General features: G+C 53.8%; 2 protein-coding genes across 4 annotated transcripts in view; both read left to right on the top strand.

Annotated features, from left to right (window-relative positions):
• Positions 1-33: 33 nt before the first annotated feature.
• STK36 (serine/threonine kinase 36) lies at positions 34-15,856 on the top strand. Its single transcript, XM_077181565.1, has 27 exons — positions 34-225; positions 1,015-1,155; positions 1,851-1,928; positions 2,355-2,485; positions 2,736-2,985; positions 3,385-3,478; positions 3,744-3,913; positions 4,127-4,326; positions 4,405-4,525; positions 4,636-4,779; positions 5,049-5,228; positions 5,444-5,541; positions 5,888-5,993; positions 6,753-6,894; positions 7,175-7,302; positions 7,893-7,997; positions 8,207-8,305; positions 8,495-8,589; positions 8,907-8,970; positions 9,136-9,246; positions 9,391-9,465; positions 9,848-10,022; positions 10,415-10,562; positions 10,766-10,925; positions 11,184-11,924; positions 12,025-14,616; positions 14,659-15,856. The coding sequence occupies exons 1-26, from the start codon at positions 46-48 to the stop codon at positions 12,211-12,213; spliced, it is 4,125 nt and encodes a 1,374-aa protein (XP_077037680.1). The 5' UTR covers positions 34-45; the 3' UTR covers positions 12,214-14,616; positions 14,659-15,856.
• Positions 12,422-23,566, top strand: part of TTLL4 (tubulin tyrosine ligase like 4) — a 27,107-nt gene continuing 15,962 nt past the window's right edge. For all 3 annotated transcript variants that reach the window (XR_013183086.1, XM_077181566.1, XM_054636613.2), the window contains exons 1-4: positions 12,422-12,549; positions 19,381-20,665; positions 21,348-21,457; positions 21,885-21,948. Coding sequence is in view for 2 of the 3 variants with exons in the window: in XM_077181566.1 (XP_077037681.1) it covers positions 19,437-20,665; positions 21,348-21,457; positions 21,885-21,948 (1,403 nt within the window). In the remaining variant the exon portion in view is untranslated. The remainder of the gene's footprint in view (positions 12,550-19,380; positions 20,666-21,347; positions 21,458-21,884; positions 21,949-23,566) is intronic.

Raw genomic sequence — 23,566 nt, 5'->3', positions numbered from 1 at the left:
CCTGGGGTGGGGGCGACGACACTCGCCCCGGGGAACGGGGGCCGGATGCCGCCCCGCGGGAGGAGAGGTGCCCGCGGAAGGGGACTCGCTGCTCCTCACCGCCCTCCGTGCCTTGGCAGCTCAGCGGCCCCGTCCCGGACGATGGAGAATTACCACGTCCTGGAAGTGATCGGCGAAGGGTCCTTCGGGCGCGTGTACAAGGGGCGCCGGAAGCACAGCGCCCAGGTGAGGGGACAGGGCTGGGGCTCTGCTGTGTGGGGCCGGGGCTGATTTCTGGTGCCTTTTGAATTCTGAGGCTCTGCCAGGATTTTGGGACTCGGCATCCATTCGGTTTTCTGCTGATGTTCCTGACCAGCTCCAGCTGGCAGTAAGATCTGGATTCAAGGGACATCAGGAGCGACCTCAAGACCTCAAGCAGAGCCAGCACTAAATTTAGATCCTCTGAAACCCCCAAGACAAGCACCCCATAGCTGCTGCCTGACTATTACTAGGATGAATGCGTTTTCCTCTTAGCAAGTTGAACCTCCCTCCATTTCAATTTGTAATTCCCGTGTCGTCCTCCCACATGCTTCAGTCCCCTCACCATCATGGGTCTCTGCTACACCCATTCCAGCCTATTGATGTCTTTCTGGGCCAAACACCTGGCCACAATATTCCCAACATGGTGCACAAGATTAGAAATAAAGGTCAGTAATCACTTTGCTGCAGTTCCTGCCTGTTGGTACAGCTCAGGGTGCTGCTAGTGTTCCTCATTTCCAGGGCACACTGCTGGCTCATGTTCTGCCTGCTGTTTACCCACATCTCAAGGTCGTGTCCCATGTTAGTGTGAAGAGAAGTGTGAGCACCAGTATTGATGTGCAAGGGCCTGGGGAGAGCCCTAGGTCCAAGTGAACAAATGTCTCATTGTTCTACTCTCTGTGTTCAGCTGGAACCCTGTTTGGGTTAAAAGCAGCCTTTGCCAGGGTGGGTCTGACCAGGAGTCTGGCCTGATCCCAGTTTTTCCTGCTTTGAAAGGTGGTGGCCTTGAAGTTCATCCCCAAGGTGGGGCGGTCTGAGAAGGAGCTGAAGAACCTGCAGCGGGAAATTGAGATTATGAGAGGCCTCCATCACCCCAACATCATCCAGATGCTTGACAGCTTTGAGACTGCCAAGGAGGTGAAGGGGATTACTCCAGGCAATGGCTTTTTCTTGACTGGGGAGGGGAACAAGGGCTGTCCCCTGCTGTTGTAGGGACATCTTTCTCAGGAGATGCTGGTGACTTCATCCCAGGGTCTGGTTAGTGTTTTTCAGAGCCCTTTTGTATGTGCCGTGTGGGGAGCCAACACCTGTGTGGGCTGCACTAGGTCATATACAGAGGTGAAGGAGCTGACCAGGGGCTGTGTGATGCAGAAAGAGTGGTTTGAGATCACAGGATAAGGGTCACTCTTCACTCATCAGTCTCTTCAGAGACTGCCTTTTCACTGATTTAAATTCTCATGGATATAATGTGATAAGAGAGGATTGAAGACTGTTCTATGCACATGGGAATGTGAAACAAAGTCATTGGACAGCAGATTCAAAACAAGCTCAAGAGGATGATTCTACCCACTGGGCTTGGCAGTACCATTCTGGGCTTGTCCTGTCCTCCCCTCTTCTCTTGTTTTTGCTGTCTGGGATATGGACAGCTACAAGACCTCTGCCAAGTGCCAGGTCCTTGCTGAAGTGCAGCCATGGGAGCTCTCTTCCATTCCAAGTCCCAGCCCAAGCTGATGGACTTTGCATGATGGCACCCCAACACCTCCCTCAGATTTCTTACCCTGCTTTGTCCTGGTCCCCAGGGCCTGATCTCACCATGTTGCTCTTCCCTCCAGGTGGTGGTAGTGACTGACTACGCAGAGGGAGAGCTCTTCCAGATCCTGGAGGATGATGGGAGCTTGCCTGAGAACCAGGTGTCTATCATTGCAGTGGCCATGCAGTGTTTGCTGCAGGCTAGAGAAAGCAGGACCTGTGTGCCTCCAGGCTGAGGGTCTCTGCTGTGAGCCAGGAGATGTCAGGAGGGTGAGGGTGCCTCTGGGACTTTACCTAGCAGAGCTTCTGAAAAGGATGGAGAGGAGGCCAGGTTGGCATTGTGGGACAGTGGGGTCCTGCAGAGACCTCAGTTTCTCTGTTCCCTTTACAAGGGCCACAGCACTAGACTGCCTTGGCTATTGGCCCACTCCAAGAAACTGCTGGCCCGCAGCTGGGGGTGGTCCCTGCCCCAAACAGAACAAAAGTAGAAGTAGTGTGGGAGCCAGGCTGTAAGGGACCTAGCCCCCGTGGTTGTGCCAGTGGGTGTCACCGTGGCACACAGGGTGAGGTTTCTGTGTCTCTGGCAGGTGCAGACCATCGCTGCCCAACTAATCTCTGCTCTCTATTACCTGCACTCCCACCGCATCCTGCACCGTGACATGAAACCCCAGAACATCCTGCTGGGCAAAGATGGTGTTGTCAAGCTCTGTGACTTTGGGTGAGTGCTGGGGGCCAGCTTGAGGGGAATGCTGGGCCTTGGAGCAGCCAAGGGGTTTCCTGCATGCTGTAGAGGAGGAGTGGGGGCATGTGGAAGGGGGCCTGGATTCTGTACATATTTAGAGGTTAAGCAGAGAGGGGAGATTTTGTCCTCCAGAGGGAAGAAGTATTGATAAACTCATAGGGAACTTCCTGGGAGCTGCAACAGATGTTTCAGCCTGAACTTGAGATCTGTGCTTTGCTTTGAGCAGGTTTGCCCGTGCCATGAGCATCCACACCATGGTGCTGACGTCCATCAAGGGCACCCCGCTGTACATGTCCCCTGAGCTGGTGGAAGAGCGGCCCTATGACCACACAGCAGACCTGTGGTCTGTGGGCTGCATCCTGTACGAGCTGTTTGTGGGCACTCCTCCCTTCTACACCAACAGCATCTTCCAGCTTGTCAGCCTCATCCTCAAGGACCCTGTCAAATGGCCCATGACCATGAGCCCAGTGTTCAAGGTAAGGGCTGAGGCCCTCTCTGCAGGGTGAGATCTGTTAATGCAGTTTTGGCCTTGCCTGCTGCCCTAGTGGGTCACTCTTAGCTTTTATGTCCCCTAGCAGGGACTTCAGAACACAGAAAAGCAATGAGAGCTGGACCTCCTGGAAGGGGAATCCTTATCACTGTAATCAAATGTCTGCTGTCCATAAGCTGGGAAACTGGGTCCAACAGTAGAGGAGTGATTTATTGGGTTGTGAAGGGAAATGTCTTGCCATCTGCCCTAAGCACTAGAGGTACTCCTTTCCCAGAGCTAGGCAGGAAAGGCAGGCCTCCTGGTGCCCTCCCTGAGGGAGACTGGTGGGTACACTGTGCTCACTGGTGGGTGCTGAACATGTATCAGTGATCCTGCTGTTTTGCAGGACTTCCTTCAGGGATTACTGATGAAGGACCCCCAGGAGCGCCTGTCATGGCCAGAGCTGCTTTCTCACCCCTTCATTGCTGGACGGGTTACTGGTGAGTACTTACTCCTTTTCCAAAACTGTCCAGGTCTGTTTCCTTCTACTACTGTCTGGAGACTGGGAGGTACCTCCCTGCCCTGCTATTTTTACTATCCCGGTCTATGCCTCTCTCCTCTCAGCTTTTTCCAAGCACTGACTCCTAGCTCCTGCTCCTGGTCTTGCTCTGGGTTCCTTGGGATTCCCCTGGGATCTCAAGAGAGATCACTCTCTCTGTGTCCCATGAGAGAGCTGCTGCTGAAGTTCTCCTCTTGCCTCCCCAGTGATTGATGACACAGAAGAGCATGGGATTTCAAACCCCTTCACCATGAAGCTGTCTCCAGAGCTGCAGGCCCTGAAGGAGCAGCAAGTCCATTCTGTGGCCCCCAGGAGCAGCTCATCCAGGATCTTGAGAAAGGCCCAGCAGAAGATGGTTGAAGAGACACAGAAAAAGGTGGAGAAAAGTCTGAGGTTCCCCTGGCTATGTCTCACAGTCAAGGCAAAGGAAGGATACTGAAGTGGGCCCTGGGGGAAAACACAGGAGTACATGGGTCAGGTTGGGGTGTCAGCAACACACAAGGCAGGATGTGGGGTGCTCATGGTGGTGGGGTCTAGGGGACTCATCTGACTGAGTAATCCTGCCCTGACCAAACTTCTCTGCCACCAGGGGCAACTGAAGGCAGGTGATCCATCTATGAAGGATTCTGTCAATGGACATCCTACACCTAGACCTAGAGCAGCATCAGGGAAGGCAGCCCCTGAGGAGAGGGAGCCACTGGCTGCCGCCAATGAGAAGAATCCATATCTCCTGCAAGGAAAGAGCAGCACAGCAGAGTGGGAGTTTGAGGAGTCTCCTCCCACCCCAGGGTGAGGGAGGCAGAGGCTGGGGCAGGAGGAAGAGGGAAAGGAAAGGTCTTTCACTGACTATACTCTTTCCTTGGCCAGGCAGCACAGCTTCTCTCAAGACTATGAGTGGGAGTTTCCTGGAGCAGGTTCCCCTCCACAGCCTGGTGCTGGCAGGGCAGAGCCCTGCAGCAGGCACAGCATTGTGGACCTGGAGACTGAGGTGAGATGGTGTCTTCAGTGAGGACAGCAGGGCCCAGTTGCCAGGGGCTGATAAAGAGACCCTGGGACTGGCAGGGTCTGTGGCACCAGTCCTCTCTCTTCTGTGGCTAGGAGCTGGAGAGTGATGAGGAGTGGCAGCAGCTGATTGAGGACACTGAGGCCTCAGCCATGCAGCTGAGCATGCCTCTGGGCCTGCTGAGGGACCCAGCTTTCCAGCACCGTGTCCGGGACCGCCTGGTAGACTCTGCTCAGCAGGTAAGGGGTGGCTGGCCCAGGCAGCTAAGACTGGAGACTTGGATGCTGCCTTCTTCATCAGGATTAGGTTGGAAACATATGGAGAAACCTCAGTTCAGCCAACAAAAAGATCCTCTGCTTCTCCAGGAGTTGGAACTGTCTTGTGCACTTGGCTTGCCATCTGCTCCTCTGCTGTCCCCTGCCTGAATGGGTTGAAGGGCTGCTCCATGGCTGGTGGAGACACCAAAACTGCTGCTCATTATAAGCTTTTCTGCCTTCTCTGTGTCCAGGTGCTGGAAGGGATGCTGGAGGGAGCCTCCCATCTTCGTTCTGTGCTTCGTGTTATTGGCAACCTCCTGTCTACCCAGTGTGATGCTGAGCTGCTGGACCACTTCTGCCAAGAGCTGAATGTGCCTCTGTCCCTGCTGTGTCTAGCCAAGCAGATCCTGGAAAGTGCTGTCACCAAGCAGGTGGGTGTAGAGCCCCAGGGAAATATGGGTGCCTTCCAGCCCTACAGAGTGCTGGTGCTGAGGAGGCCCTGGTGTCCTGCTGGATCTGGCTCACAGGTTCCTCTTCCAGGCACCCTTGGGAAGGGGGAGGTTCTGGTAGGGAAGAATCCTGTTGTAGTGGTGTGGGGATGGTCAGCAGACAATCCCCATTTGTGGTTTCTTTCTGGATTCTGCAGCAGCCCTGGTGTATCGCTGTGCTGACAGACCTCCTCATGGTGACCAAAGTTTATTTCAGCAGTGAATGTAGCCTGGAGGAGAGTGGGCAAAAGGACAGGTAGGGACAACCTTCTGTTCCCTGAGGTCTTGTGTGGCCACTTTGGGGACCACAGGCAGCAGGTGGAAGGGTGGTGTTCATACTGTGCAGCTGGAGTTGTCTCTGTGGGGGAGCATCATGGTCCAAGTGCCTAATGCCATATTGCTGTGCTCGCAGAGGAGCACTTTCCTTGAATGGGATTAACTGAAGGAAAGGCACAGCTGACAAGTCCAGTTGTGCTGCCTGCTGACAGCAGCTCACAGTATGAGTGTGTGCTGCCTGCTCCATTAGCCAGGGCCATTTGGGCCTGTCCTCACAGCAAGGGGACATGTTTCTCTGCACTCATCTGTCCCTGCTCTCCCCCCAGCCTGCAGGCTGTTCAGGAGAGTGCTGACTGCTTCCTGGCCCTGCTGCCGGAGCTGCTGGCTGTGCCCGTTGACAGTGAGATGAGACTCTGCCAGCAAAGCCTCCTGGTAAGGGTGCTCCCATCTCCCTCCTTCACACCCTCTGCCCCCCGGGGACAGAAGCCATGGGGGTGTCTGTGTATGTTGGAGGAACACAGCCTGAGGACCCTGCTCCTAACTATGGGGTCTGATGTGTTCTTGTCAGGGCAGGCTGTCTCCACCCATTGGGGTTTTTGTGGGGAATTGCATACCAAAGAAGGTCTCTGAAGGGGCACTTTCACTGGCCTTACCATTCTGGTGTGGCTTTACTAGCTGAGTCAATGGCAGGTGCAGCCCCTTGTACACATTCTGAAACAAAAAGTGTCACTTCACCAGACATACTCCTGGCTCTGCTGCCAAGAGTTCTGCTGCTGGGATTGTGCTGGGTGGGCACAGCAGGTTCTCAGCATTGGAGTATGATTCACATGTGGCTTGGGCAAGAGATGCATACAGGCTTGCATTTGATATCTTTTAGCCTTTGTTTTTGAGCTGCATGTTTTAGCATCAGAGTCAGCAAGAGCAAAAATAGCTGTTGGGCATGCTCTGCCAGGCTGTGATAGATGTGAGGAGGGACATGTGCCTCCATGTGTACCCCTCACTTTGGCAGCATGCAGGCACATGTGGGTCCCATACAGTAACCTGGCTGGAGTGGACATTTGGAGGTCCCTGAAGTTCCAGCATGAGTCCTTCTCCCATCTCTGCTGTCCTCCCACAGCTTCCTCCTGTGCTGTCCTTTTCTTTCCTCTCAAACTCAGTCTGCAGTGATGGCAACCCCTGTGTCTCCCCTAGTGCTTCACCCAGCTCTGTGAGAGCCTGGACACAACAGACCCTTCTATCTCTGCGCGCTTCTACACCAGGCTGCAAGAGGAGCATCAGCCCCTGCTGAACAGACTCCTTCAAGGATCCATCTCAGAGCAGCCTGCTCTTCGAGGTAGCAGTGGTAGCAGCTCACCACCTCTTCCTGGGATTTCTTCTCCTTCCTCCCCTTGGGCTCCATCAGAGCACTGACGGCCATTGTAGTGCTGTTGGCCAGAAGAGGTGGCTGAAATTTATCTGTCCAGACCCCTGCTAACTTGGGCTCTCCTCCCTCAATCCCAGATCTCACCCTCCTTATGTCACAAGCCTGACTTTTTCTCTCTTGCCATCCAACCCTACCCTGCTGCCCCTCAGCACCTTTAGCACAATGACTCCCCAGCTCTGCCTCTGTGCAGGTGCAGCAGTGGAAGGCAAGTCAGCCTATGACCAGAGCCCATGTGTGGCAGACCTCTTCCTGGCTGCATTGGCTGCTGCATGCAGCATCCCCCTGGAGAGAAACAGCTGTCGTGAAGCCAAGCAGCAGGTCAGACCAGCTCTCTCTACAGGGTGAAGAGGTGTGGTCCTCCCAGGGACAGCAGCCTTTTCTAGGAGGATCCCTTTCTCCACAGTAGAGTGGAGGGCTGGGATCCTCTGGCTGTATTGACTGTAGGGCTCATATTTGTGGGCTGCCAACCTCTCCAGCCAACTGGTGACCTTAGGAATGGAAGGATTCTTGAATTAATTAAGAGACTCAAACTTAGGATCTCAACTGTGAGATGGACTAAGCAAAGAACTAGGCAACGGAGGGAAAACGTGAAGAATTCTTTTATTACAGTGATATGAACTGTAGGAAATCTGAAATTGAAGGGGCAGTAAGTGGGAAAACAATTACATGTTTACATTTTATTCTTTAACTCTGAGTCAACAAGGAGGGAAGCAAAGGAGAAATTTTACCTTGCTCATCTCAACTCTGGGACTGTGCATCAAAGCCATGCTAGATAGGCATCCCTTAGTGATGCAGGCAAGATGTAGGAAGCAGATGCTTTCTTTCATTAAATTGTTGCTAGCATTAAACTCTTCTAGTCTGGGTAGTGCTTCAGGTGCCCAGAGTGCAAAACAGGCTGATTTCTGCAGGTTGCTCACGCAGTAGTTGAAAACCTTATGGAAGGAGAGAGTCAGCAGCTTGCAAGACTGCTGGGGAGACTGGAGGGCCCAGGCTGCTCCTTGAACGTCCTGAAGGTAATGGCACAGTCCTTTTATCTGGCTCTGCCCAGAGATGCGTGGGCCTTTGCTCTGGAATTAGGAGCATGGTGAAGAGGGAACTGTGAGCTTAGCCCTCAATGGCTCCCATCTGCCTGGTGTCAGTTGTTGAATAAATGAGCCCATGGTAGCCATGGGGTGGAACCTGTCTGCAGGGGCTGGTGGCATCTCTCCCCTCTGCCTTGCAGATCCTCTATGCTGGCTGCCATGCCTACCCGAACCTGTGCCAGCACCTGGGAAGGAACCAACCTCTGTGGGGTTCCCTCATGCAGCTCTTGAAGGGTGAGGTAGGACTGACCACAGCCCTGGTGGAGGGGTAGGAGTGTGGGCAAGCAGGATGCATTCCTCTGAGCTCTGGTCAGATGAATCTGTGGGGGTGGAGGAGTTTTGGGGAGTTTAATTGGAAGAGTGCAGTTCTCCTCCAGGGCCCAGAAACACCTCCTCCTTCCCTGCTATGACTTCTGTTCTTTTGGTAGGTCCCTGTGGTGGAGGTGACCCAGGAGGCAGCCTGTGAAGCCTCTCTGTACCTGCTGGCCCTGCTCACCCTGCAGCTTCAGGCATCCCCTCCCAGGTAAGCAGACACTTTCACTCATGGGTGGGAGAGGAACATGCTCTGCCCTGAACAGCATTCTGTCCTGCACACTGCCTGGAGCTGGGAACCTGGTCCCACTGATCCCTCTGACCGAGACACACCAGCAGAATGCTGGGCAGTGTGAGTGGGTGCTGGGGATGTGGTGAGGAGGATCCAGTGCAGACAAGGAGGTCCTGTGAACCAGGGCTCCTCCTGAAACATGGCTGCATCCCACCGGTGTGGATTTGGATGCTGCTGTTCTGCATGATGTGAAGCTGTGGGAACATAGTGCTTCTCTCCTGGTCCCTGCATTTCAGGTGTGAGGAGATGGTTGCCCTGGCTGTGGATCTCATCACCCAGTCTCCTGTTGTTTCCCTTGTGGTAAGCCACCCCCCCTTGCCAGAGCCACTACTGAGAGCCTTGCAGACCCCTGCATCCCATTTGGGCCTTACTGTTCCTCACTCAGGGTGGGATGAGGCCAAGGGATGAAGGGTCAGTAGAGCAGATGGAAAGTCCCAAAGGTGCTGAACTCTCCTTGTCCCACAGGGTGCTGCAGCATTTCTCCTGGCACAGCTCAGTCAGCATGGGGTGGCTTTGGAGCTCAAGAGAGAAAAGATCCTACCAGTGGTAACAAATGCACTGACTGCACCTGCTGAGGTATGGGATGGGGACAGAGAAGCTGGGGACCCATGCATACCCCACTGCAGAGGTGTGCAAAGATGGGCTCAGAAGGGTGCAAGTGTGATGTTGCTTCCCACGAGCCCAGCACCCAGCTTCAGAGTGTCTCCCATTCTCTTACAGCTGCAGCTCCCCCTGCCAATGGGTGCTGGTCTCTATGATGGGTTGTTTTTCCTCCTACTGAAACTCCTTGAACAGGTACCAGTCTAGCCATCTCCTCTGCCTGGTCTCTGCCAAAAAGTGTGGGGGCAAAAAGGCCTGAATGCACATTGGTAATGAGGCTTAGGGAAATCAAGAACTGTGCAGTTTTGGCTGCACAACCCCATGAAAGTCACCTTGTGTCCCTGCAGGGCTGATGGGAGAGTGGTGGGTGGGGAGGGGTGATCCATGGGCACACTGGAGTGAAGGAGGGCAGAGATGCCTGGGACTGACACTGCTGAAAGGAGCAGCAGGACACCTGGCCCATGGGTGTCTAGCCCTGACCTTCAGAGGACCATGGGACTGGCAGAGCCATGTATCAGAACCCTGGGGAGCCATGGAGGACCTTGAAGGCCTCTGACATCTGCCTCTCTGCCTCTAGGAGGATGTGGTCTTGGAGCAGGGCTTTGCTTCCTCTGAGCTATGGAGCCTGGTCTGGCATTGTGTTGCTGTGGTGCTTCATGTGGGCACCACCGGTGCAGTGCTGGAGGGAGATCCACCCCCAGGTGCTGGTCACCCCATGGCAGAGCCAGACTGGAACCTCCTCTCCCCTCAAGGTAGGAGCTGTGGGACAGCAGGGCATCTGCCTTGGACCCTGCTTCACATCCTTCCATGTCTGTCCCTCTCCACATCTGTTCCCTGGGGCCAGAGGACTCAGGTGGTTTTTTTGAGGATTGCAGTGTCTGCTGGGGAGAGAGGGCTGGGCTGGCCCATGCTGTGCCCAGTTGGCAGCAGCTCAGCTGAGCTGGCTGTGGAGGAGCAAAAAGGATGTCTATACTGCAGGGAATGTCCACTCTGGCAGGTGTGACCACCTGGGTGGAGATTTTCCTGTTTTGGGCAGGGAATCACAGAATCTACCGTGGAGCAGCCTTCAGGTAGCACAGACAGAAGTGAAGGAACTTTACAGCCTTCTCTAGCTTTGCCCTTCTGCCTGCTGTTTTCTCTGCAGGAACCCTGTTATTCCTCAGCTTGGCCCTCAGCATCTTCACTCGTGAGTCCCACCAGTGTCTGCCTCAGCTCACCCAGTCCCATGGCGTCCTCATGCTGACACTGAAGAGACTGCTGTCCCCTGGCTTCCTGGCATGCATGGCACAGATGTGAGTTGTGGCAAGGGCTGAAGTGGGCAGAGCTCAGCTGCTGAATGGGGCATGGACATGAGCACACCAAGGGCTGAGAAGTTCCTGACCTGGAACTTGCAGAGCCTCTCCTTAGTGCCTGGCACAGGGAATGCCCTTTGCCCCTTGTCCTAAGGTTTTTCTGATCATCTCTGTATTAAGCCCTCTCTCTTTCACAAATTCAGGCAAGCAGAAAAGGATGGGGACCCTGAGGTTGTCCCAGATGTGGTCATCCAGGTCTGCCAGCTCCTCTCTTTCCCTTTTGCCCTGGATGTGGATAAAGACACCTTAGCACTGATTATGGAAGCTGTGAGAGATACCCAGATCCCTGCCCAGCTGCTGCAGGTACTCTCTTGGCCCTATGTTCCTCCTTCCCCCCATACTGTGGTGATCCCTTCCTACACTGCAGTCCCCAATGCATGGCACCACTTCACATCCTGTTGGCAGCATGCAAGGATGTCATTTGGGTGCTATGTAGCCCTTGGAGAAGCTGGACTGGCTGCTAAGCTTGCACTGACCTGCTGGCTGCCTTCAGCTGCTGCTTGGCTCGGCTCATGTGTGAGCACAGTGCACTCAGCAGTGCTGTCTGTCCTTCTGCCTTAGGTCTGCGCTCACCATCTGCCCTTCTCGTTCACCGAGCTCCCCATGGGCCTCTTGTGCCAATTTGTGGTGTCTGATATACAGGTCATAGACCAAGTGGTGAGGGAAGCTGCTGCCTCAGAGCACATTGTTGCCTTCTTGAAGTCTGTCTTGTCCTCAGACAATGTTATACTCACAAGTGACCTCCTGTCTCTCCTGACCCACGTGGCCCGGGTCTGTTCAGAGCACCTGCCCTTTCTCCAGAGGATCCTGAGGGACTCAGATGTGGCTGACCAGCCACTGACCTACCTGCTCAGCCACAAGCAACACCTGATACGGGCCAGAACCTGCAACTTGTTGGGCAACCTGCTCCGGCACAGCTTTTCTCCAGCGCTGGAGAGCCAGCCGGGTTGGCTGGAGAGGCTGCTGGAGTGCCTGTGGGACCCGGAGAGCAGCGTGCGCAGGGCAGCCACCTTTGCAGTGGGCAACGCCGCCTGCCACGCGTCCTGTCCGGCGGGGATGCTGGGCCGGGCCGTGCCCGCGCTGACCCGGCTGCTGAGCGACTCGCGGGCCCAGACGTGCCACAACGCGGCCCTGGCCCTCAGCAACCTGGGCCAGCGCGGGGAGGAGCTGCGGGATCTGCTGATCCAGAGCGGGGCCCCCGACCGCCTGCTGCAGGTGACCTGCCAGGACCCGCGGAAGGCCGTGCGGGAGGGAGCCCTCGAGGCACTGCGAGCCCTCAGCCAGCACCCGGGGATCCAGCAGGTACTGCACGGGGACCTCGGCTCCTTTGGGGAACCTGATGGAGCTGTAGGGACAAGGGTCAAGCTGGTGGGTGACTCCTGTCCCTCTCTTGGCTGTGCAGGTCCTGCTGTCCCTCAAAGCCACCGAGAGGCTGGCCGCGCTGGCCGCAGTCAGTCCCCAGTCGCCTTTTGCCCGGCACGGCGAGCCGCTCTTCCGCCGCCGGTGCGAGCAGCTCCTCCGCCGCCTCGCAGCTCCGCCCGGCCGCGCGGAGCCCAGCCCGCTGTCGCCGCGTACCGGCGCTGAGCGGTGACGCCCGGGCATCCCGGGACGCCATGGACGCTTCCTTCACCCTCCTCAGGCTCCAGCCGGACCTTCTTTGCAACCCGCATTGTCCGCCTGAGGGGGGCTCTATCCGGCCGTCTTTATCCGGGGTGCCCCTCGCTGGAAGCCGGCCCTGACAAAACGCCCATTCCTTCTGTAACCGCGCGTCTCTCGCCGGCTCCCGGAGCCCCGCCCGCCGGGCTCCGCCGCGCCGCCAGGGGGCGGCACAGCCCGCGCCGCGCTGGCTGCCGGGAGCTGTAGTCACGTGGGCCCGCCGGCTCCCCATGGTAACGGCGGCGGCGGGTCCGGCGGGCCCGGGCGGGCGGTGAGTATGGCGGCGTTGCCGGCCTGTGGAGCGGGGCTTTGCTCCCCCTGTGTCTCCCTGGGTTGCACCCTCAGAGTTCCCCCACTGGGGCGTAGGGCCCTTATCCCCCCGCGTTGCCTCCCCGGTTCCTCTGCCCCATAGCCGTGCCCGGGCCCCGAGGAGGCACCTCGCTGTCGCCCGGGCCTGCTCGCGGGGCTCGCCACGGCCTTGCCCCGTGACACCGTGGGGCTGGGGGGCGGTTCGGGAACGCTCTGTAGCGAGACATGCTGGGGTTGGCGGCCTGGGCGGCGCTCCGGCGCCAGGATAGAGCATCCTGGTAGCAGCTTCGGCATCAAAGTCTTTCACTTGGAGAAATGAGACACACAGCGTGTTCCTCGGGCGAGCGGCAGCGAAGGAAGGGCTGGCTCCCCAGCCACCCACGGCCCCAGGGAGCCTCTCCAACGCTACTTGGAGTATTAGGATGGAGCTGGGATCGACCAGGCCCAGGTGGAGTGCTGGGACATCCTGGCTGTCCATCCTTTCACTGGGGTCTTGGCTTGGCTGCTCTTGTGTTGTAAAAAGGACCGTTGAGTCTGAAAGATGAAAGGCAGAGCTGAGTTGAGACAAACCTGGAGTATTTCCTGAATGCCTCCAGAGTTTGGTCAGGGAATGAGGAGTGAAGGTGTGGGGAAACCTTGTGGCATTGTGCCAGCCTCCTGTGCATGTCTGTGGATGTCTCATGGGAGGCAGAGTTCAGCCCCGCAGCTATACATCAAAACCCTGCCTACATGACCCCCCAAGGCTTGCCTGTCTTTCTTATTGTGGTGTTCTCCTCACGGAATGGGCAGATGACATTTAGTGACTCCTGGATAGTTTGGGGGAATTTACAGTCAATTGTTGGCCCTATTATAGTTTTATAGAATAATATTTCCACAATTCTTACTGTTTGTACCCAGCAGATAGTAGCATTTCTCCGTCCCTTCGTTGCTCTCTTGCTGCAGTTAGGTAAAGTTGGTTGATGACAATTGCCCCCTCCCACACCTCAGTCGGGGGATCCTTCAGCACAGTAGGGATTGTATTTCAAGGAGGAGCTGAGGGGACAAATGTCACCATCCCCACATAACAGCGCCTGCGTGGAGATGTCAGATCACTGACACAGGTTGGGGGCTTTGGCTGCTGTACCAGCCTGGCTGGGTGCCACTCCTTGACATTTCCCAAGTTGCTGCCATGCATCAGGTCTGGGAGTATTTGGCAGCTTCTCACCTTGAGTCTGTGTTTCTTCCCCACTCCTGAGCCCTGAGAGATTGCTGTATGGAGTGAGGGTTTTGCAGTGGCTTCAGAAGAATTTTTCCCAGCCCTGTCAGGACATGGAAGAGTCCTCAGCACATACTAAAGGACAAATCTGGGAACCTTTTCTTCCAATTGCAGCTATGTTTCAGTAAAAAGTATCAAGAACAGAAGGTGGGCTAAGAAATTATGTGTCTTGAACTAATTGGGTAGTTCTTGTCTCCTTGCTGTATGTTGATATTTTATACTTGTTTCACTCACTCAAAATCCTCCACTTCTATTTTTCTACTATAGGCTAGTCAGCCTAAGATCAGATGGAGCTGTGCTGACTGCCCTCACATCCTACATTGGCGGCCAAACTCATCCCAGGTCTTGCCATGTAATTCTCTTTTCCCCCATCATGGAGCTCAATTGAAAATGCTGTCCCTTCAGTCTGGATCTTCAGGAATGGGCTGGAGGCCTCCATGGTGAAAGGCTGTTAAACACCCACCTGGTTTAGCTTGTTGCTTTTAACCCAGACTTGTTTCTCTGCTCCTGTTTGTGCTGCAGTACAACTGCTTCTGTTGCCCATATGATGAAAAAGTACAAATTGGGTGGGAGCAAGGGCAGGCACTTGCCAGCTTCACTGCTGGGGAAACAGAGCTGCATGATCTGCTGTCAGTGTGCACTGCATCTGCCTCAGGGCCTGGGGAGTCTGCCAGGGAGAAAAGTTGATATCCTTTGACAGCAATAGGAGCTCCATGCTCTGCCCTTTGCTGTGGCCCCTGCACTGTCCAGTCACGGCCAGGTCTGAGCACTGAGGTGAGCCCTTTTTCTGAAGTGTCCTTGGTGCACTCAAGCTAGGTGAGCCCTTTTTCTGAAGTGTCCTTGGTGCACTCAAGCTATAGCCCTGGATTTTCTGCCTGTTGTGCCAGAGTCTGGCAACTGTGCTTCAATGCCCTTAGAGTGATAGGAAAGTCCCTTGTGAAGTCAAGCAAGGAGCCTTCAGTCCCCAGCCCACTCTGTGTGTGCATGGAGGGAGGCATTTGCTGCAGCACAGGGTGAGGTGCTGGCTGGATTGCAGCTCTCCCGTGGCTTGCTCCAGCATCCCGCTGTCCCTGAGGTCTCCTCCACCTTGGGAACAGGAACACACACCTGAGCTACTCTATTTCTCTTGCAGGGCAGTGCTCTGCTTAGGTAAAGGGTCTTTTCAGGCAGCCATACACTCCTCATACTTCCTCTATTCAGTGTGAAGTGGAGTTCAGCACCACAGCTGATGAATGGAAATGACCAACCCTGGCACAAATGTAATCCTGGCATGCAGGTGGAATTTGCTGATGCATCCTCACAGAGGTTGATTTCTCACTGTTTTTTTGTTTTGTTTCTTTTTTTTTTTTTTTGTTTTTGACCTGAGTGGCCACGTAAAAACTTGACGTCTTGATTGGGACAGAAATTGGTTGTCATCCTCTGGATTTGCACACAAAATGTGGTTCTGCAAGGGTTGCAGTGAAGCTGAGAGGGAACAGTGATGCTTAACTGTGTGGCAAAGCAGCACACCAGGCTGATGTACCCAAGAGCATCTCTGCAGTGGCCAAGCTGCCTCTGAACTGTGTTGTCCTCTTGGACAAATTGTGGCCAGCAACACCCTCTGCTCTTCAGCTTGAACTTGCTGGTGGCCTCAGGTGCTTTGGCTTGGTGTGTGGCTGCCCTTGAGGCCACTAGTTTCTTGGAGCTGACAGTGGGGAGGGAGGGCTGTTTCCATGCTGTTGAAACACAAGTTTGTACCTAGCTACGAGCTGTTGGAGCACTTCTAGGCACTCAGTTTGTTTCAGATCAATGTTGTTGATCTTGTTCAAAGTTTTAAATTTTTGCAGGGATACAAACCCTTATTTGTAAATGTATTTTTGTTTTAAAACCTGTTTGTTTTGCATTGTTGTTAACTTGCTTGTTCAAGCTTTAATCAAAAGTCCCAGAGCTGCAAGTGAGGAACTTGGTGTAAACTCAGGTCTTGTTTAGAAAAATGTGTTATCCTTTTTAATAATAAAGAACAGAATACAATATGCACCCTGCAATGGCATAGAAAACAATAGCAATTGCAGTTGTCTAATCTCTCTTCCTTGTGATTTCAGGCTGTGTGTGGCTGACAACACGTTATCAGGTCAGCTTGCAGTGCATACATTTACATCTTGTTATTTTAAGTGTATCACCAAGCTGCACTTAAAATAACCTCCACAGCCAAACTCTTCTAACAGTGGGATGATGTGCACACCCGGGCTCTTGAGGTCTTGTCCTTTCCTGTTTGGAAGAGGGCTGTGAGGAGCTGCCACGCTGCCATTAGAGGAACACATGCTGCAGTGAGGCTCAGGCTGGAAGAAAGGGTTTTGACTGCTGCATGCTGGGGTGTGCAGAGGCTGGGCACATGTTGGCCCTGTGCTCTAGTGATGTCACATTTGTACAGGCTGTGGCAGTGCTCCAGCTGACCTCCCAACACTTGCAAGCAAGCTGTGTGGCAATAAAAGGTGCTGGCAGAGTAATTGTGCAGCTGTATAGTCACTCCAACAGTGACAGCTTTGGCCTCTGTGTTGTGTGTCAATAAGTCCAAGCCAAAATCCATTAATTACTTGGTTGAGTTTGAATTCCAGCCTGGCCACTTCACCCAGGACTTTTCCTAGCTCATGTTTCTACAATAAAATTTCAAGAGTGTTATTTTATTGCCGTTGTGAGATGCAGAACAGACCCCAGCTCCTTTCTCATAGAGTTGGGTTGGCAGAACTAGGGATTGCATCAAGCTGTGACCTTTGTCCATCCCAAAACTCCAGCTGAATTAAACATAAAGGGAAAGCTTCCCTGATGGTAACCAGCAGGGATTTACCCTGGGGCAGGTGACGTGTTTCCTACCCAGAGCTACAGAGATGTGGCAGCTGCTGTCCTGTTGTGACCACAGCCTGGCACGTGAAGGTGCCTCCCTCCATCTCCATCAGGTCTCCTGGATGCTCAGCAGCTGCTTTGTCAAGCTGTCCTTGCAGTAAGGATGGGATACAGTTTTCAGGTGGGCATTAGAATTGGCTGTGCTGGCGCGCAGGAGGTGTGAATGGGGGGAAGGACAGGCAGCGTGGACTGGTGCTATCAGTCTGGATGCATCCTGACCTGCCTCCTGTGAGGGCATCTTCCCTTCATCCTTCCTGCCCCTACCTCTGAGCTCCTGTGTCTCCACAGGGAAACAGTGATGGTGACTAGCTCTTGGCCAACCTAGGCCTTACCTGAAAGCTCTGCTAAAGGCCCTGCAGCTTTCTTATGCAGCTGCTGCTTCCTGCACACCCCTCCCCTGTGCTGGCCCAGACACTTCTGCAACTCCAGTGACAAAACTGCTTGGGAGAGGCCAAGCTCAGCACGTCTTTGTCTGCTGCTGTGGGGCTGGGTTCCAGGCAGTGTTAGCTAAGGCTGTGCCATGCCCAGACCTCCACCCTGGCAGCCACAGCTGTCAGCAGCACCCCCGTGTCTGTGTCAGTCGCATCTGTGCCACCGTTGTCACTTACTCCAGAACAGGGTCACACAGGACTTGTGCTGGCATTTTCACACCTGTGTATAAGCTGACTGTAAAATTCACAGCCCTTGTTACAGCTTCATTAGGCCACATCACTTTTATTTTTACAGCAGGATGATTCACTGATAGCTGTAAAGCCGGGTGGAGATGAGCTGCAGATGGCTTTCACTTCAGGCTGGTTTTACAAGGTCATTCACAGCCGGGTGAGAGTGCAGGCGATGGCCAAACTGGCAGTGCAGGTGGTGATGGCAGTGACAGATCCTCTAGGCAGGAACACTTTCATTCTCCTTGGATTTTAATTTGCTCCTTAACACCTATGTTCACTGGTGTGCTAGGGTCACTTTGTGGTCCGGGTGTGCTTGTGAGCTGCAGGGGGCAGCGTGTGCAAGGCAAGCTCCGCTCCCTTGTTTACTGGTGGAAATTTGATCTGGGCAGGTGACGGCATCTGAGCCACAGCTTCTTCGCTCTGTGCTAATCGCTGTGAATGTCACAACACAGCCCGGTTTGCTGCTGGGGGCAGATTGGGTAGCAATGGAATAGTGTTGTACATCTCAGTTGTGGGATTCTCTTCCCTGGGGTTTGGAGGCCCTCTGGGCTGCCGCTCCCACTGGGATGCAGGTGCCCTGTCCTCATCAGGAGTTCTCAGCTTGACTGTACAAGCACTAACAAGCAATGCAGCCCTATGGGTGTGGTATGGACTCAGCACTTGCCATATTTCCTTGCAGAGCTTGGCAGGGTAGCAGCTCTCCTTGAGGATGTATACCTCCTATGGGATCCTGCATGGAATGTTCCATCTCCCACATCCTCTGGCTGAGATGCTGCTGACCTGGTATGTGCTGGAGACTGGAGCTGATTCATAGGTTGAGAAGGTCAGGCAGGTGTAGGTCTGTCTGACCCAGCTCTGTGGTGGTGCGAGCTGCTGTGATGGTGCTGCAGAGCAACCTCAGGGTCTCCAAGCTACACTTTAACTGCTGCAACTGAGGCTTGTCTTTCAGGTGAGAAAGGAGTGTGTATGTGTATGGCAAGAAAAGGAAGAGTGTGATGGCTGATGCACTGCTTATCCTTCTTTTTATACCTTTTTTTTTTTTTTTTAACATGCAAGCGTGTGAGAGCTGGTGGAAGGTGGAAGAACCAGCCAGCCTGCTTGGAATACAAATTCCTATCGCAGCTGTATCCAGGGGCCCTCCAGGCATGTGTTAAAGCAATAACTGGCTAGTGGTTTGTTTTCTCTTTTCCCTTCTCCTCAGGCAAGAGGATGTTGCAGGTATGGTGCAATAGTTCATTCTAGGAAGATTCAGGGCACTTATATCTGCAACTCTGTGGTCTGCCAGTTTGGTCCTTGCAGGAGACTTTTCTGTAGGACTGCAGTGGGGAGAGATGTATGGGAACAGTACTGCCAGTCTCTGCTGGAAACTGAGGTGTTGTTGTTAGAACAGCCCTGCATTTGGTTCTTGCTGCCTTCTCAGTCCTGAGCTCTATAGGAAGCCTTTAGCCCTAAGGAAAAGCACTAAGCTTTTCTACAAGAGTGAGAAACATGTTCCTTTTAAAAGCAAGGGCTGAGGTTCTCATCTAATTGTGTAATGTACTGAGCTGAAGCTTTAAGGAGCAGGGAGAGAAAATAAGCAGATGTTTTGGCGTTTGTGGCAGAGTCAGAAGGCTGATGTTGGAGACTCAGAGCTGTAGGAGTGGGCTCCAGCTGCCATGTGGGTCCCAGGCAGGCAGCCTCTTGTTGCAGACAGGGTGACTGCTGGAGCTGCTACCCCATGGCACTGGCTGGTAGTCAGGCACCCCTGTGTTTGCAGGGTGCAAGCTTTCCTGCAGATGGCTCTCTTTACATTGTTCTTTGCATCTTCTGGTTTCATGTGAGATGCCAGCCATTCTTCGACTTGGTCTCCAGAGACTCTTGGTGAGCTCAGTAAATGGGAGATGTGATTTTCACCCTGCAGGAAAAGCAGCTCACCCTGCTTTCCTCATGTGGCATTAGGCTGGGTGCTGTGCCCTGACAGGACAACAGTGTCTTTCATGCTATCCTTTTGTTTCAGGCCAGCAAAGATGCTGCTGTAGATGACTGACTGTGCCTCAAGTGCTATGGCTCTACATGGCGTCTGCAGGACCAGACCATGCTAATGGGGGCCCCAAACAGCAGAAGAGCATTGGGCTGGAGTCAGGCAGCCTCCCGGCAGAACGACCTCAGCCGTGCTGGCCCTGGCGCCTCGCTCAGCAGCAGGCCAAACCCGTCTGGAATTTAGAGAAGAGATATGCGAGTGCTTTCCAGGATCGCATCCTGCTGCCCTCAGGGATCCCTCTGCAGCAATCCTGCTTCTTGTGCTCACCATCACTATGCCATGCACAGCCCACTGAAGACAGCCTCCAAAGCCCTCGACATGCTGGCTCTGCCACGGGAAGGGTGATGTCTGCCACGGGAAGGGTGATGTCTTCTCTGCTGATGGAGCCCTGCCTGCTGGCAGAGGAGCGCTCTGGAGCTGGGGTCAAAGGCTCTGCCCTCAGCTCAGGTCAGCAGGCTGCCAGCTCCCGTCCACCAGTGCTCAATAACGACTCCTTCCTACGGCCAAGCAGTGCTCAAGTGCCTTTTCTGCAGTCACTGAAGATGAAAAAGGTGGAAAACATCCGGAGTTTTCCTGCTACTTCATGGTCCCTCTCCGGGGACAGTAGAGACAGCTTCGGTAGCAGCCTGATTAACAGGGCAGTGACGAACAGCAACGTTGTGTCAGAGCAAAACAAAATCCCCTCCCATACCCCTGTGCCAAGCAGTGCAGTCCTCAGGAAGGATCAGTGCTCATTGGAGGATGCTAAGGGGAGACCTTACAGCTCAAAAGAGAAGGAACCGGAGAAGAGCCTCTTGAAGGCGGTGCAGCAGCTACCTAGTCAGGCTGCCACACACAGAGGCTTTGGGTCCCAAGTCGAAAGTTCTGGTCTTATGAGTGTGGGCAGCCTGTCCAACCAGAGCAGCAGGAGGAGGCAGCATGCTGGAGTGCAGATCACCCAGAAAGAACCTCCTGCTCCCCCGAACTCGGAGCTGGGGAGCCACTGCCTTAACAGTAACTCGAGCCTTCGGGGCACCTGCGATGCCATTGCCCGCAGTGAGCGGATCAGTGTCCGTCCCTTGGCCTCGTGTGCCAGCGCTCCTGTCTGCAGGACTGGCTGCCGTCCCATGGGTGTGCTCAGCCCTCTGTGTGCCGGGGACCACCTGGCAAGAGCAGAGCCTCTGCACTTTGCTGCTGTGTCTGAAGTGGCAGCACAGGTGTCCACCATCCAACTGGAGGAAGAAGAGAAACGGGCCCAGACTGTGGTCTCAGGAAAGCTTAAGTAAGTAAAGGCAGGAGGAGGAGGGAGGCTGCAGCAGGATGTGCCAGGCTGGCCGTTGTGTCTGTGTCTGTTGGGAGAGGATGCACTGTGGGCAGTACGACATGGCCATAAGGATAACCATGGGCTGTGTCCATGAGCAAAACCCAACTGCAGCCTCCTAGTGGGTGGGGCACATTCCTGCACCCCCCAGCTTGATGAAGGCACTCGGGATGGCTCCAAGATGTTCCATTTTCTCCTTCAACCACAGCATGGAATTACTGTGTGGCATTTGTAGTTTGTTCTACTCAGCGGGGGGGCCCTGCCTGCAGTGGAAAGTGCTGCACATATGGTGAATGAAGCCTGCTGTTGAACCAGGCCTTCCTAGTCAGAGACATGGGTTCATAAAAGAACACATAGCTAATACAGCATAGAGAGGGTGTGAGGACATGGATTCTTGCTCTCCTGCTGGGAGAGGGTGTCCTTTTTCCTCTTTTTTCTAGCTGCTCTGGAACATGTTCCTTCTCAGCATGGTCTGGGGCCTCTCCATCTTGCTAGCTTGGGATGCGTGCTTGTACATCAGCACTGGAAAGGGCAGTGCTCTCATTCCTCTACCCACATTATCTCATGCTGCCTCATGGGTTTCTGGGTTTTTGGCCACAGAAAGCATGTGCCATTCCTTTTGATGTGATGTCCTTTGTTCCAGTGCTACTGCTGAGAGGTCATTGCTGCAGCCGAGCCATCCCCAGGACGAAGCAGAGGAAGAACTTCCTGATGGTCTGGACGAGAGCTACAGTCAAGAAGAGTATGAGGACAGTGAGTGCTGGTACCCCAGGGAGGGCTGTGCTCCATGCCTCAATGTGGGGAGTGCAAGAGCTGTCTGGGAGCTGGACTCAGCACAGCTGCCCTCCTGTCTTATATTCATGCTGTCATTTCAGAATGTATTGAACCCAAAAGTGATGTAAGAGCAAGGAGGAACTGCATGGGTTCCTTCTGGGAGCAAGCTAGGGCTCACCAGCTGTCCTTCTCCAGAACTTACCCATCTTCTCTCTGTGCAGGGCTGTCAGCTCTGTTCCCTTCCCTGTTTTTACAACCCCAATTGGTGGGCAAAAGCCAGGATCTAAGGATTTGGGGTAGCTGGAAGGTTCTGTCCCCTGCAGCATTTGTTTCCTCTCTTCCCTCCCTAACTCTGTGTGCATTCACTCCTCATGGAGACAAAACCTGAGTTTGTTTCCTCCTGCAGGTGACTCAGATACCTCCTCTGATGCTGATGTGTTGTCCAGCAGCTCCGCCGCTCCTGCATCCAGGTTAGTAGCTGTAAACAGTGCACTGAACTTGGTGTATTTTTCCCAGACTTGTCCCAGGACCTGAGGGAATGGCCTGAAGTTGCATCAGGGGAGGTTTAGGTTGAATATTAGAAAATGGTTCTTCACCCAGAGTGTGGCTGGGCACTGGAACAGGCTCCCTAGGAAGAGGCCACAGCACCAAGCCTGACAGAGTTCAGGAAGCATTTGGACAATGCTCTTGGGCATGTGGTGTGACTCTTGGGAATGGTGCTGGGCAGGGTGGGGAGTTGGACTCGATGATCCATGTGAGTCCCTTCAAAATCAGCATATTCAGTGATTCTGTCATCTTTACCCTCCATGGGGACAGAGGAGGTGGTAGCATGTGGGGTAAAGGAGTGAAGGTAGGAACAGATGTCCCAGCCAAAAGAGGTTTCCTTGCTACCCTGCAGACTAGAACTACCTCTCTTGCTACAGGCAGCAGCCTGTAAAGTGCTAAGGGTGCATCCACTGCAGCAAAATAGGGGTCTTAATTTCACTGGCACTGACAGTTGCTGAGTTAGGTTTACTGGATTAAATTGTGCTCTTGCAGTATCATTGCCCGGCAGATGAAGCAGAGTGGAGGTGTCCTGGGCCAGGGACTGCAAAAGTGCCTTGGAGTTTTGTGTCTCAGCATAGCATCCTAGAAACAAGTCCTGGAGCCTGGGTTTTTCTTTAACTTTTGGGAGAATCTTTGTCTGGGGAGCACTGGTCAGCCTGTGGTCATCTGAGCCCTGCCTTCATGACTCCTGGCTGACCTTTGTTGGACCTGTTTTTGCCCATCCAACAGTGGGAGCTCGTCTTGCACCAGGGCTGCCTCAGGCTTTGCTGTCTGCCTGACAGCTTGCTGCTTCCCATCATGCCATCACTAATCTGGGAGACAAGCAAGCCTTTCTGTGAGCAAGTGTTGAGCCTTAGGGTGCTGCAGGGCTCTGGGCGTGCACATGTAGTTGTGAAAGTCCTGCAGAGGTGATGTAAACTGGCCCAGCAGCTGTTTGTGGCAGGATGTGTCTGGTTGGCCTCTAGGGCAGATGGGGAGAAGCAGTGCTTGGGCTAAATGCCTCTTGCAGCAAGGAGGGAGGGGTGTTGGCCACTTCTTTGTGCAGGCTGTGTGCCAGCCTGGCCTTGAAACCTTTGCAGCTGTCACCTGCCTTCACTTTGTGTGGGCAAAACCAGTTTTGTGCCAGAGAATGTTAACCAGTATAATCCTTTGCCAATTAATAAACTTTTAATTATTGATTTCAGTATGAAAAGAAAAAAAAAACAAACCAAGGACTTTGATAAAACACCTCTTCTTCCCTCAGCCTGGTCTCCAATTCTTTTGTGACAAGCTACACTCAGTCCCTTCAGTGAGGCAAGGGGTGGCCTGAGAGATTTGTGGTAGTGTGTTGTAGTTCCTTTTCTTTTGCTGCTCTTTGTTCTCTATTGGATTGCTCTGGTGTGGCTTCTTCCACTGGCTGCAGTGGCATATATTTGAATATACGTTCATTGCAAACCTTACTTTTCACTTCATCACAATCTTAATAGAAACATTACAAATTCTATCCCTCCTTCCAGGTATTGGGGCTTGCTGTGGTAAGGTGTACATATAGTGGGTTAAACT

The sequence above is a fragment of the Agelaius phoeniceus genome, chromosome 7, assembly GCF_051311805.1.
Source record: "Agelaius phoeniceus isolate bAgePho1 chromosome 7, bAgePho1.hap1, whole genome shotgun sequence".
Lineage (NCBI taxonomy): Eukaryota > Metazoa > Chordata > Aves > Passeriformes > Icteridae > Agelaius > Agelaius phoeniceus.
Note: the sequence above shows the minus strand (reverse complement) of the source record. Positions and strands in the feature narration are given on the sequence as shown.